The 14,703-nt window shown below is 40.7% G+C and overlaps 1 protein-coding gene across 2 annotated transcripts in view; it reads left to right on the top strand.

The window, feature by feature from the left end:
• LIN9 (lin-9 DREAM MuvB core complex component) overlaps window positions 1–14,703 on the top strand; it is a 328,489-nt gene that overhangs the window by 61,562 nt on the left and 252,224 nt on the right. For both annotated transcript variants that reach the window (XM_069236171.1, XM_069236170.1), the window contains exon 6: window positions 13,639–13,764. In XM_069236171.1, coding sequence (XP_069092272.1) covers window positions 13,639–13,764 — 126 coding nt within the window. The remainder of the gene's footprint in view (window positions 1–13,638; window positions 13,765–14,703) is intronic.

The following is a 14,703-nucleotide window of genomic DNA, read 5'->3' on the forward strand; positions in this document are numbered from 1 at the left end:
CACATCTCAGACTCAAACATAGGCTGGGCACTGTGTCAAACTTCCTCTGATAAGCAATGAAACGTGAAGGAACCTCCACCCCAGTGCCTTATCTGGACTCGTTCACCCCCCAAATCTCTCTTAAATGCCCTGATGTCAGTGGGCCTATACTATAAATGTTTTGCAAGTATCTGTGATTTCCCAAACATCAGACGTAGTATCTAGCCATCGTGCACTGCACATTTACAACTTAAAAGTTTGCCATGTGCAGCATTTCTTATCCAGCTGCTCTTGTTGATCACAATAAATAAATAAAAGTATATTGAGAGTATAAAATAGAAGCTTGTGATTTTAAGACCCAGAGGCTGAGCTCGTTGTTGGTATCTGATAGCGCGCCCGGCTTCTTTGCTGCACTTCTCAGCACAAGGAACGCAGGTTTCTTTGCTCTCAGCTGATTTCCTTCCATACAATCCGTTGCAGGATCTCAAGAGTACACTTTTATTTTTCAGCTATTTTCGTTTACACTACAATGATTTTGTAATCACATATTACTGAATAGTACAAGGAAACCTCTGTCAAGTTCTGCCCCCATGCTTAATATTAAAACCATCAGCACAGTTTTCTGTTTAGTTCGACCCAATCCCATAACACTGTGGTTACAGTAATCCTGCCTCAAGTGTACCCCCCAACGCTCCATGCCACTCTGTGTATATTATGTTCATGTTGCTGCAGTCACTATATAACCATTGTGTTAGGCGCCTGGGGAAGTTGTGCTATTGATGCTGGCTGTGTGCTTTTTCAAACACCTAAGTAAGTTTCTATTGTTTCTTGGTGCCCACAGCATAGTCCTTGTGTTTGCTGACCTCACCCTGGCTCATTTTACCGACCTCTGAAACATTAAAGGCAAAGTCGACCATTTTAGGATTTGAAAGCCGGCGTTTGCTTTTTTTGTTTGTTTTGGCCAGGTGGATCAGTGTCGGAACGTAGTATTTCTTCTAATTGCATAGTTATTCACATTAGTGCAGATGCTATAACATCGACAAACCAAGGAAAGACATACTCACATTTTTAGCATAGATTAAAATGTGTTTCGATATTGAAATAGCTGTCTATTGTGCACTCTATGATTTAGCTAGCGCTATTAGCGTATTGGCCTATGTTATGTGTTCTGCATTTTATTGAATTACTATTGTGTTTCAATAGTTTTGTATTAATAAAGTACACATAAATTCGTGCCCTGTCGATCACATATACAGGTGGGTGCAGAATTCTCAAAACTGAACTATCCCTTTCATCTGCCTCGCATGAAACCATAACAAATGAGTCATTCATATAATTTATTATAAGCCTAGTTATCATGTTTCAAAACTCAGATTGTATTAATTGGTTTTCAGAGCGCTTGCCTTTATTGCATGTTTAGTCTTTGCGATTGACACACACACACACACACACCCTCGATCAAACACTGTGATAAGTGACCCAGAGAATAATTGTTACAGATGAACAAACCATGCACTGTTCAACGCAAAATGCTTTTTTTTTCTTTTGGAATCCTATCTGGCAACACTATTGACTAGACAAGCCATTTACATCTTAAGTGTGCATTTCATTCTATACACAATTGTTTCACTTTGGGGTAATTTTCTACTACAGTAAATGGTTAATATTGGTCAGGTATAATGTCCTGACACAGTGACCTTTACAGTATGCCATTTTTCTCTAGAGAGAGTAATTTAAGACCTGCACATTCAGTCTGGTCAAATGTCTTCTAAATCATGAAAAAATATTGTTAGTAGGGACACACAATATGCACATGTCTAGTTGCAGGAGCTTTTGAAGTACTAGAAGTCACACACAATATTTATTGACCAGCAACCCCATCGAGCTTCTGGCATTTTTCAAAATATATGCTATGTAAGTTTTTCTCTCACCAGTTGTCTCGCTAACCACAAGGGCCTGATTTATACTTTTTTTTAGCACCGCATAAGTTTGCGCCACTTTTGCGTCAAAAAATGACGCAAATGTGGCACTAAAAAAGTATAAATCGGGCCCTAAGAGTCAAACATGAGCTCACACTAGTGATTATGGGAGAGAAACATCCTATCAAATAGGTGGCCAATTCTTCAGAACTTCCATTGTTTTTACCTTTGGCCCATTTACCTCCAATGGATTGTTTCAATAAGACAGTGATTTATGTCTTTATAATGCAACATATGTTTCTCTTAAATGGCTTACACGTTCTAGTGCAAGGGGAATATTAGATTTTATGGGTTATATGCAGACTGCCATGGACATACCTCAATAATAGTCTTTGAACAAACCCCCACAACTTTACAAACAACTTGGCCCCACACGATCAATATGCATTAAACACAGCACCCTTATTCAGTCAGGCACTCAAGACTGCTTCAAGCCGCACAGTTGGCTAAGCTCATCCACAAAACTCCAGTACACTCAATACCACATAAATACTATCCACATAATTCCACTTCACACCCTGCCACATCATTCCAGTACACAAATCCACGCCTCACCACACAATTTCACCACATACAATTCCAATTAAACTATGTAATTCCACACCACATACATCCACTACAAATCAAAACACTGTGGTAAAAGACATTGTCATTTACAACGCCAATAGCTCCAACTCTCATAAATGCGAGACCCTTTGCATTGCATATGCTTGTTTATTTTGCTATAGTGGGAGAAAGCAAAATGTGAATGGCACAACAGATCAATAGATGAGAAGAGCTGGCTTGAAAGCCCCTTTAAGTTAGAGGGAGGGTAGTTATGGTTAGGTCTGCATTTTCCATAGACTGAGCGTTTTTTTGTTTGCTAATAACTTTGGCTCCATTTGACAAATCCTCATAAAACCTTCTAAAAAAAAAAGTTCTTCCACCTCAGCTTCCTCTTGGAATGTTTTGGGGTGATCCGTCCAGCGGGGCCAAGAAAAAGGGGTTTCTCAAATGTAAAAACCCATGCATTTTTTCATATTTTTTTTTTTAAGGCTGGTTTTAGCAAAAACTGCTGAACGGAATTACACCAAATTAGTCAGGAAGCTAGATTTTGGTCCGCAGATCATGCTTTTTGAGATTTGGTGTAAATCCTTTTGGTAGTTTTTGAGACCTTTAGGTTAAAAAAACAATATTTTGGCAGTTGGGCTCGCAAGAATGTCGCAAGCCTCCAGCGAGAAAGCAAAATCAAAAATGGGGCCCTGTGGATAGTCGAGAGGCCTATTTTTCCAGTGATCCTTCATGCTTTGCGGTGGTGAGAGACTCCTGCGAGTCCCGCTCTGATTAGCTGGCTGTTTGAATGTTAGAAATAAAATGCCCCCCATTACTTTTTACCTTGGGAAAATTGTAGGTGTTGTGGAAATGAAGCGAAAAAGCTATATAAGGGGGCAACGGAAAGGCATGCTGTCCTCCTAGACTTAGAGAAGAGGTGTCTGAGGGATAACCACTGTGAAGATAATAAATGCATATTGTTTTGGAACTATATTGTTTTTACAATCCTGCTGGACGCTAACAGGATTGTGAAGATTAAAAATTAGTAGATGAGTTCTCAATGCACTCTATTACTAGAAATGAATAGTGTTGTCCTTGTTTTTAAGAGGAAGTGTGGAAGTACTGTGACGAGTAGATGAATAATTCTTATTTTTTTTTTTTTAATGTTGCATTTTTGTGAGACTTGTGGGATCATGAAAAGTAGAAAGGAGTCTTCATGGAGATGGTGTTATCAGAGTCTACTATTGATGCCCACTGGCTTGGTAAGAGTTATGAGTAGAGTACCGTCTCTTCCCACACCCTACTATGCACACCCATTATTAGAGAGAGATGTTTGCAGGGAAGCAGTCCCTGGACAGCGCATACTATGCACACCTGTCATCTGAGAGAGAGGTCTCAGCAGAGTGGCCAGTCTCTCTCCACATAGCATACTATGCACACCCATCACCTGAGAGAGAGGTCTGAAAGGAGAGGCCAGTCCATGCACCTTACTAGGCACATCAAGCATCTGAATGACAGGTCTGACAGGAGAAGCCAGTCCATGTACACACCTGTCATCAGAGAGAGGGGGAAAGGTCTGACAGGAAAGGGCAGTCTCTCTCCACACTCTACTACGCACACCTGTAATCTGAGGCAGATCTCAGCGGAGAGACCAGTCTCTCCACACACCCTACTATGCACACTGTCATCTGAGAGGTCGGAAAGGAGTGACTAATCCATGTACACACCATACACTTCACACATCATCTGAGAGATAGGTGTGACATAAGGAGCCAGCCCATTTACACACCCTAATACAAACACCCACCATCTAATAGAGAGGTCTGACAGGATAGGGCAGTCTCTCTCCACTCACTACTACGCACACCCGTCATCTGAGAGAGAGGTCTCAACAAAGAGGCCAGTCTCTCTCCACTCATCCTACTACGCACACTCATAATCTGAGAGAGAAGTCTGACCAGAAAGGCTGTCGCTCCCCACTTACTACTAGACCCCCTCATCATTTGAGAGAGAGATCTCAAAGGAGAGCCAGTCCATCCACACACTTACACCCATTAGCTAGACCCAAACTGAGTGTAGTTCTCCACCACTATCTAAACTATAAAAAAAAAAAAAACGAGCACACTCATTGGATTAGGTCATCAGTGATGTCACTCGACATGTCATTAGTAATGTCATAAATGATGTCATAGCACGTCATGAGTGACACAATATGTGAGGTCATAAGCAGTGCATGGCAGGGGCGCAAGTGCTGCTAACTATAACTTCTGAATTTCCTTTTTTTTATTTTTTTTTTAGTTCAAAACGTTTACGTTGTCAGCGAGAAATTGACCTAACTAGAACGTAACGTTAACCTTTTGTTTTTTTTAACCGAAAATATATATACATATGATTTTAGTAAAATCAAAAGGTCTTGACTGATGCCAGACCTAGAGAAAAAAGGGAACATAAAACTAAACGTAAAAAAATGGAAGAGGTAAGGTATTCAAAATAACCATCATACTTATGTAATGTCAAGATACATAAATTTGAAAAATTGATATTGTGAAATTAAGCATGCTATGTAGGTTATTCTTTTGCCATCTTAGAGTAGTCCATCATGTACAGAGTGGAAAGTAGTCATTGTGTTTACCACGAAAGCCAGGAAGATTGCCCATCAACGGTGAGATGGGCAAAAGTGTATGACACTTTTTAGTACAGAGGAAACATCCAGTACAGGCAATTTCTTTTAAAATATTTAACAGGCTAATTTACAAGTATATAGAAAGAAACATAAGAATGCTTGAACTTTGTGTAATAGACTTTTATTTTAAATAGCTCTGCTTTCTAGAGTATCCAGTTCAGATAGTTTGTTTCTGGGAGGACAAAAGTGTTTTCTGGCAGCAGCCTAGTCTGAGATTTCTTAAAAAGGAGCTTGCATTAGCTGAAGCACGCATTTAGAAGTAAACTGGACATTTTTCTCTGCCAGTCCAAAGCTTTCAAGTTGGCTCAGTTATTTATTTTCTCTTTTAAACAGAAAACTTCAACATTACATGGTTTCTAAGGAGAGGAAAAGGTCTGTTGTGCACTTCTGCATGGGAGTACATTTAAGACACAGATGAAGGCATTTATCTCTTTTAGAGTAGAGCTTTTCATCGATCTCTTCAGTTACTTGTTATTTTGCAATTTTTGTATCCCATGCTGATCCTGAGCACGACAGGATGTCTCTTGACCTCCATGGAAAATGTTGTTGGGAACTGGTAAGATGAGTATGATATATGAAGCAGGGGAGCAATATCTGCACTGGTAGACTTTAGGAGCTAATGTGATGAAGGTTGTGCCTTTTTTAGGAAACGCCATGCACAACAATTATGTCAGATGAAATGCTGCAGGGCTGTGGAGTGCCTCTATCCTAGTTTTTCAGCAGACGAGGTCTACTCTAAGCAGCCCATGTTGCCCTGAAGCACTTTCGGCTCTAGGGGAAATCTATTGTAAACCAGGAAATAAAACAAGGTTGAGACTTCTCATCAGCAAAATCATGAACCACAGTTATTGGGTCTTCAAATGTTGGATGTCATTTCTGCTATTCATCTGTACACACCCTAGGCAATGTACTTTAGTAGAACATTAATGGTTTTGTAAACTCACAAGTTTTAGATCTCATCTTTCAGTTGTGGTTCCCTCTATAATCTGGGCATTTGTCCACTGTATTAGACCCCCACATACTCAGGTCTGTGATCAGGTTCCATAAACAAAAGGGCATTTACCAAATAATTGTGATTGTATTAACAGGAAATGTCTCTGCTTCTGCTTTCCCCATACTTCATTGTTCCCAGAGTGGTCCAGAATCTCACAACTTCAGTGCAAAGTGATCCTAATAGCCTCAAACTGAAGATGCCAATAGTGATATTTAGACCATCTTCACTTGTCAATTTTTTTTTGGGAATCTGTTATTCAGTCATGACCTCCTCTCTCGGACAATCATGTTATAATTTGACATCATCAAGCCCTGTAGCCTGGCTTCGGTTGTCCTCTAGTATCATTGCTGTAGTCTAGCTGCAGAGCTCTCCTGCTCTGTTGCAGGCAGCACTATATACAATACTATGCAGAGTCAGTCTTTACTTATGATTAGAGGGTGTTCTAGTCAATCTGTATTCTTTGATACAGTTTGGAGACAGCCCGGGCTGTCTGTCTGGGAGACAGCATTGTATACTATACTCCACAGGGCCAATTGTTGCTCAAAATTTGATGACTTCCATGTCAATCTCAGTTACTTTGCTCGCCTATTTATTTATTTTCTCAATTTCTGTGTTTGATCCGCCCACAGAAGCTTTTTGTTGTCATTGTTGTTAGATTTGTCAATTGTCCTGCTGTGAACGCTGTAGTGAAGGAGCCACGTTTAAACACAAATTTACTGCCTTTTAGTGTCACCCAGTGGTCTCTAGAAAAACTACAGCCGAAATGTGGAAGATAAAATCTCGAATTTGACCTAGATTAAAGACTTTTTAAAAAAGTATTGCCATTGCTTGTTTTTTTTTTTTATTGGTGGCTTTTGTCCTTTTTCTGTGTTTGTCCATCCAATAGCACATACCTTATTTAGCCCTTGCTTTTGATTGTCTAGGGTGTGTATACACACACACACCTCTCCCCCCCCCCCCCCCCCCCCCCCCAAAAAAAATCCTTGGTTCCACCTCTCCCTACCTTCTTGGAAGCATGCCTTTTAGTGGCATTGGTAATGCCTTGCTGTGCTCATTACACTGTCTCTCCTCTCGTTCTCCCTAACCTCCTGATGCTCCTCCACTAAGTACCAGGTACTATATTGTTGGCCTTGCAGATGGCTTGGATGTCGCACTGTTCACTGGTACCCTCTGCATGTTGGTAGCAGCAGTCGGCTTTGCTGATTCCAATGCCTTTTAAACTCTGCTGGCATTAGCAGAGCCAGTAGTTGCTTACAGCTGGGTTTAAGCAATGAAAGCATTATTTGTTATGCTTTCGAGCTGATGCGTTGCATGATGCAACATGTTGTGTGTTGTCAGATCATGATGCAACACGTTGCACCATGGCATCTGTCTTGATAATGTGAAATGCAATGTTTCTGTTCATTTCTATGCTTTAAACAGGGCCAGTATGTGATTCTTCCAAATATGAACAACACGTCTCCTGTGTGCTATATAAATCATTGAAGGGATAGCAGATCGAAGAAAGCACAACATTCCATTGAGAACAAAATATTTGCCAGGGCAGGAGAATCTGATAACCGACTGGAATTCTCCTGAGTCGAGGGAATACAGCAATTGGAAGTTGAATCGGTTGATATTCAGAATGTTTGGGGTTCCTTGAGGGAGCATTTTTTTGTATCCAGGTTAACTACACAACTTCCAACATACTTCAGCTGGACACCCAGCCAAACTGCTCAAGCAGTGAATTATTTTCTGCAGGATTGGATTATTCTGAAGGGTTATGCCTTTACATCTTTTGCAGTGATTCAGAGTTCTGATGATCATCAGGAAGCAGAAGTGGCAGTAAATTTTGGTGACTCCCTTTTGGGTCGTTCAGCCATGGTTTTCAAGTCTGTTGCAACTGAAGAAGGACAAAGCGTTTTTTGGTTCAACCTTGCCAGGTATCTTGATAAGCCTAGATGAAGAGGAACATCCTTTGGTTCTGATAGGGGTGTAAAGCATGGTTGTATGGAAGATATTGGGGTACCTTTACAGTTCACATGCCTTTTGGAGGGGGCTATGGACTTTCTCAGAGAGTCTTGGGCACCTGAAACAAGAAAGAGACATAAAGGAGCATGGCAAATTTAGATTTGTTGGTGCGAAGAGAGGGGTTTGAATACATTGGAATCATCTGTAGTGGATTTAGCAAATTTTCTGTCATGTTTTTTGCTTAAGATGTACGTTATAGTACAATACATTGTTATAGATATGCCATGTCTGCTGGTCATAAAATATTGGATGATGAAACCATCAGTAAAGAGCCTGTAGTTTGGAGGGTCATCAAAAGCATCAAGTTGAGGCACCTACCAAAGGAATACTATGATAGCTTATGGGATGTGATTTGATTCCAAGTTGATTTGATTCCAAGTTTAATGGTTGGGAAATCATTTTTCGACTTTAAAGCAACTGAGCATGAAGTTGGCAACTCTACTTTATACTGTGTCTTTTAGGAGGGTGTCTAATGTGCATGCTTAGAAGGAAATAATACAACTTTTGTGAAATAAGTTTGGTTTCAAAAAGAACTTACAGTATCTCCATTCTGTTTATCCTAAATTTGGCACTCATCCAGAATTATGTGTTTTTAGGAGAATATGAAAATCAGAAAACTGTTACCAGACCTAACTACTCGGTCTAACTATCATGCTTGACCCAAAACCCAGTCTCAAATTGTAAATATTTTATTTCAAGTCACCTTTTTCTTCATTATCGCCTACAAGAGCACCCTTCAAATGTGAGTTCAGCATGTCTGCTGTACAAAAAACTCCTTTGTTTGATTTAATAGACTGAACCTTTGCTCCATGTATAATTAACATCTAGCCCATGTATGGGGTGCACATAACAACGGACCTGCCTCTAGTTCACTAATAGCATTGTCATCAGGAAGGGGGCAGGAATGTTCTTCAGTTAATCTTTAAGAAATCTCAGCTTTGATGTACATGTTAATAAAGCCTGATGCGGTAGAGCACAGTCATTTACAGACAGGCATTTTCCACTGCAGTGACCTGGAACTTCCCCCCTGGCATGTGGTTTTACTGATAAAACTAAATATCATGTAAACAATGTGTGGAAATCGGGGTTTGCAAATATGTAGTATTTGTTCATCACCAAGCACAGCATTCTGATTTGTGTTGATCCTAAATCTTTCTTTCCATATCACATTAGAATAAAAAGTGTTTTCCCAGCTACTAAAATATAGTTTGAAATATTTGTACATTTAATTTATAAGCTATTTAAATATGGTGGGCACAGCACGATCGTCAGACTCTTCACTTTACTAAATGCTCTCACTTTGCAGTTAGAGAGAAAATGAAACACCAGTCTCCAGGATAAATTAAGCAGCGACTTGTAAGAAGACATAAGCTGCCATTTGACCTCTTTGAACAAAGCAAATGTGACTATATAAAAGCAAGATTTGAAGGCATCTTTTTTTTTTTCTTTCACTTTCTGAATGAACAGAACACATATTCTTTACAAGTTTGAACCCTCTTGCCAGAGCAGTCTAGTAGGCCGTAAAAATAGCTTGCCTTTATAAAATCTGACTTGCCATAGCGAGTGGGCAACTAGATTTCTTGAGGCCTAGGTTCAGTGGTTTTCCTAAGGGTGGTGAGAATTACTTACTTGTCTTTTGTTAAACTTTTAAGAGCAGTGTTGACTGCTACAATTGATCAGTGGGTATGAAATAATTCAGGTGCGAATATGGGTACCTTTTCAGCTCGCTCAGTTGGGGAAGCTTTGGCCACAAAGGCATTTGGTGTGTCTGTTTTTGCAAATTTTAAGTTAAAGCCTATAGAGCATGTGTAATGTGCAGCTTTGAGTAGGTTTAAACATGCATAATAGTAGCCTTCAGTCTTTTCATAAGATATGAATTCTTCAAGTGTTATGATATGCGAATCTGGATCCTATTAAAGACACGTAAGCTAACACTATCAGTCACTTATGCCCATGGATGTTATTTACGGAGGATACATTTTGGCGAACAAAGGAATAATTTATTTTTAATGTTTTTAGCAACATTTATTTCTGATTGAGGTAAATTTTGTTATGATATTGTTTTAGTTTACATATATTTTAATATGAAATTTTCGTCTGTCACTTATGTAGGAAAATGGCTCCTTGTTGTAGTGCCCCTCCCACCCCCCTCCAAATGTTTCCCTGATATTGATGCTGACTTGACTGAGAAGTGTGCTGGGATCCTGCTAACCTGGCTCCAGCACTAGTGCTCTTTCCCTAAAAATTTACCATTATTTCCACAATTAGCACACCTCTGCCACTCAGATAAGTCCCTTGTAAAAAGGTACCAGTGGTACCAACGGCCGTGTGACCAGGGAAGGTCCCTAAGGGCTGCAGCATGTGTTGTGCCACGCTAGGGGACCCCTCACCTAACACATGCACATTGCCATTGCAGACTGTGTGTTAATGGGGAGAAAAAGGCGACGTCGACATGGCATCCCCCTCAGGGTGCCAAGCCCACAAAATACTGCCTGGGGCATAGGTACGTCACCTCTCTAGCAGGCCTTAAAGCCCTAAGGCAGGGTGCACTATACCACAGGTGAGGGCATAGATGCATGAGCAATATGCCCCTACAGTGTCTAAGTCTATTTTTAGACATTGTAAGTACAGTGTGGCCATATTAAGTATATGGTCTGGGAGTTTGTCAAAACTAACTTCACAGTTCCATAATGGCTACACTGAATACTGGGAATTTGGTATCAAACTTCTCAGAATAATAAACCCACACTGATGCCAGTGTTGGATTTATTAAAAAATGCACACAGAGGGCATCTTAGAGATGCCCCCTGTATTGTACCCAATCCTTCAGTGCAGGACTGCCTGGTCTGTGCCATCCTGCCTCTGAGACACACGTTTCTGACCCCCTGGGGTGAGAGCCTTTGTGCTCTCTGGGGCCAAAAACAAAGCCTGCGCTGGGTGGAGGTGCGTCACACCACCAACACCCCCCAAGGGAACTTTAACACCCTGAAAGGCTCAGGCCTGGTGTTACCATGCCCCCAGGGCTACTCCAGTCAGTGGAGATGCCCGCCCCCCCCTGGAGGAGCCCCCACTTCTGGCGGCAAGTCCAGAGGGATAATGAGAAAAACAAGGAGGTCCACCCCTAAAGTGACCAGAGCTGAAGTGACCCCCTCCTTGAGAAATCCTCCATCTTGCTTTGAAGGAATAGGACCCCTAAAGTGACCAGAGCTGAAGTGACCCCCTCCTTGAGAAATCCTCCATCTTGCTTTGGAGGAATAGGACCAATAGGCATAGGGATCACCCCCCTGGACCTCGCCTGCAGCACCTCCGTGACCCCCCCGGGGTCCTCTCATAGAGTTTCATTGGAAACCCGACACACTGTTTGCACCCTGCACCCAGCCGCCACAGTGCCGCTGAGGGTGTGGGATTGGTGCCTACTTGGGGCCCCTTTAGTGCTCCTCTAATCCCACCTGGTCTGCCCTCCGAGCCGCGGGTACTTACCTGCTGGCAGACCGAATTCCGAGTACCCCCTGTCTCCATAGGAGCTCACGTTAAAATTGCTCAACTTTGACCTCTGCACCCGGCCGCCTCGTGTTGCTGGTGGTGGGTGTTTGGGGTTGACTTGAACCCCCAACTGTGGACTACCTACAACCCGGAGACTGGAATTGTAAGTCATGTACTTAACTCTAAAACTGTACTTTATTTTTCCCCCAGGAACTGTTCTGAAAATGCACTGTCCACTTTTAAAATAGATATTCTCAGTTTTCTTAAACTGTTTACATGACTAAAGTGACTATGCTAAGTACTTACCTACAACAGTATTTACTTCTGAACTAAGGCTTGTGGTTCTAGTAATAAAGTAACAAAAATATATTTTTCTATATAAAAACCTATTGGTCTGGAGTTAAACCATTGAGTGTGTGTTTTCACTTATTGCTTGTGTGTGTACATACAACAAATGCTTAACACTACCCTCTGATAAGCCTGTCTGCTCGACCACACTACCACAAATAGAGCGTTAGTATTATCTATTATTGCCTCTGTCAAGCCTCTTGGGGAACCCCTAGACTCATTGTATATTATATCAAAATGATATACAGTGTGCACAGAGCCAGCTTCCTACAATTTGTTATGCAGTCGGTCTCTGGCAGATGTGCACTAATTCACCGACTGCAAGAAGAGTCAATTGCTAAGAAGATTTTTCTCTGTTTTAACTTAAAGATCGTAACACTCATTTTTAAGGTTAGTCATCAAGGAGCGGATTTAAAGATTAAAGACTGTCAGTCGGGGACTAAAGTGGCATTTGGTGTTCTATTTTGGAATGTTGTTGCTGATTGTTTGCATTTAAAACTCTGTTTAACAGTGGCAGTAAAGAGATTTATGCATAATGTTACCATCCGTGTCTATTAAAATCTAGATTCTGTGATCATACAACTAAGACATCAGAATGTAGATTCTCCAAGTAGACAGCTTTTCCACTCTGGCAAGTCAGAGTCAAGAACTAACATGCAGGCTCTGGTTGTGTGACTAATGAGAGGTAACTGGCAATAATGAGATTGATTCAGAAGTTCAAAAACTAACTTAAAAGACTTAAGGAGTTGCACAAAATAGCGAACTGCAAATGTATATCGCTTGTAGTACATACCCCTACAAGTTTGTGTTCCCCTCACATAGGACATTCTGCAAATACTATGGGATCAATAAAAGGAATTTGAACACACAAGCATATGTTTTCAAGTGGATTCTTCTACATAATAGGTTTCTATAAAGAATATATTTTTTGGGAGACTTAGCAAAATACAATAATTAGAAAACCTCACACTCAGCACTGATACAGACTTATCATTGAGGAGGAGTTGGCCCAACCCGTTGGGAGTGCTGTTTGTATTTTCAATGAAAAACAAATCAAGCATCTGACGGCACAGTGGGAAGGGAGAGAGAAAGTTGGGCCTGTGAACCCTTCACATTACTCACAGTAGAGAACTTGTGTTAATACGCTAGCAGTGTGCCCCTCACATTCTCGCGTATTGCTGTTTAAATGCAATTTGATTTTCACTATAAATATTTAGTATCCAGCATCTTTTGTTAAGAGGAAATGAGAATGTGATGTGGAAGAAACAAAAAAAAAAAAAAAAAAAAAAAAAAAGCGCGGTCCCTGTCAGCTGGGAAATGTTAAATTAAACCTTTTCGGTTTTTATTCTCGCACTGAATTTAATCCTTGTAGTGTACTCAGGGCTTGCATCTTCAGAAATACTGACGTTTTTAACAGCAACTAAGCAACCACGAGTTGCTAGCTAGATAGGATGTGTTACTGCCTGCAACCACATAACAATTGCTGAAAATTATTTATGGACTGTTCTATTGCATTAGTAGAAATCTTCGTGTAATGTTCAAGTGAATGGGGCTTTTCCCCCAAAGTAAAAGATATTTTGAGTTTAGTTTAAATCCCTGTAGTAAGTGTGTGTGAATTGTTTTCTTAACAGGCCATTATTTGAAGGGGATAATGATTTCTGTGTCTGTCTGAAAGAGTCCTTTCCAAATCTGAAAACAAGAAAATTATCGAGAGTAGAATGGGGCAAAATTAGACGGCTTATGGGGAAACCACGAAGGTGAGTTCAAATTTCATTTTTTTTCTCTCCACAATAGTTTTTCCTCTTCTACATTGGTTTTCATAACAAGAAGTTATGTTTCCTTATTTAAATTACCACCTTGTTTTAATTGCCTTAAGTTTTATTTCTAGACTAAGCAATGTATTTAAATGAGCCCAACATTCTTTAACCTTCAGTTCTAATAATCGTCAAAGGACTGCACTTCATATCACGTAGTGAGCGATGCTCCATAGGGAGCCAAGATTCTTATATACAATGACATAGTTGCGCTTTCAGCAATAAAAAGCCTTCTGAGTTATACCGGTGACCATCAATGAATGTTGATTACCCAAATGGAGAAACGGGCCAGAAGGACCCATCCTACGCTTCAGTTGGGCTGTGCAGTTCCACTCCACCCTTCTCTCCCATCTGGGAGTATTTGCTGGGTTCCGTTGTTTCATTCTAGCTTACCACCATGCTTCACTCTCTGCTCCCTTCACCACTCTCGGCCAGGCGATACCACCCATCTAAACTCTCTACACTGAAGCTTTGTTTAACACTTATGCTTTCAATCCCTCTCACGCTTTATTTTTACCACCCCTCTAGAACCCTGCACTTCTGCCCAGCCTTGATTGTCCCTTCCCAAACTGCTGTGCTTCTCAGGCCTCTACATTGACATTGTTTTTCCTCACCTCTCTTGCTTCATTTTTAAGCATTACTAAACAAATTGCATTCTGTCTGGGAGAATTGGTCCGTTTCAAAAGGTGTATAATGTGATACTGCCCTGGCTGCCAACATGCTATTTTTCTGATTAGCTCAGCCAATTTGACCATTGGCTCAAGGGTGATACATACCCTTTATTATTTTCTAAAACATACACCTTATAACTATAACAAATAAAGTGCCAGCCATAAAATATAAATATAGTAATTGTTTCCCTTGCATTGATCTTTCAACATG

The sequence above is a fragment of the Pleurodeles waltl genome, chromosome 5 (genome assembly GCF_031143425.1).
Source record: "Pleurodeles waltl isolate 20211129_DDA chromosome 5, aPleWal1.hap1.20221129, whole genome shotgun sequence".
Taxonomy (NCBI): Eukaryota; Metazoa; Chordata; class Amphibia; order Caudata; family Salamandridae; genus Pleurodeles; species Pleurodeles waltl.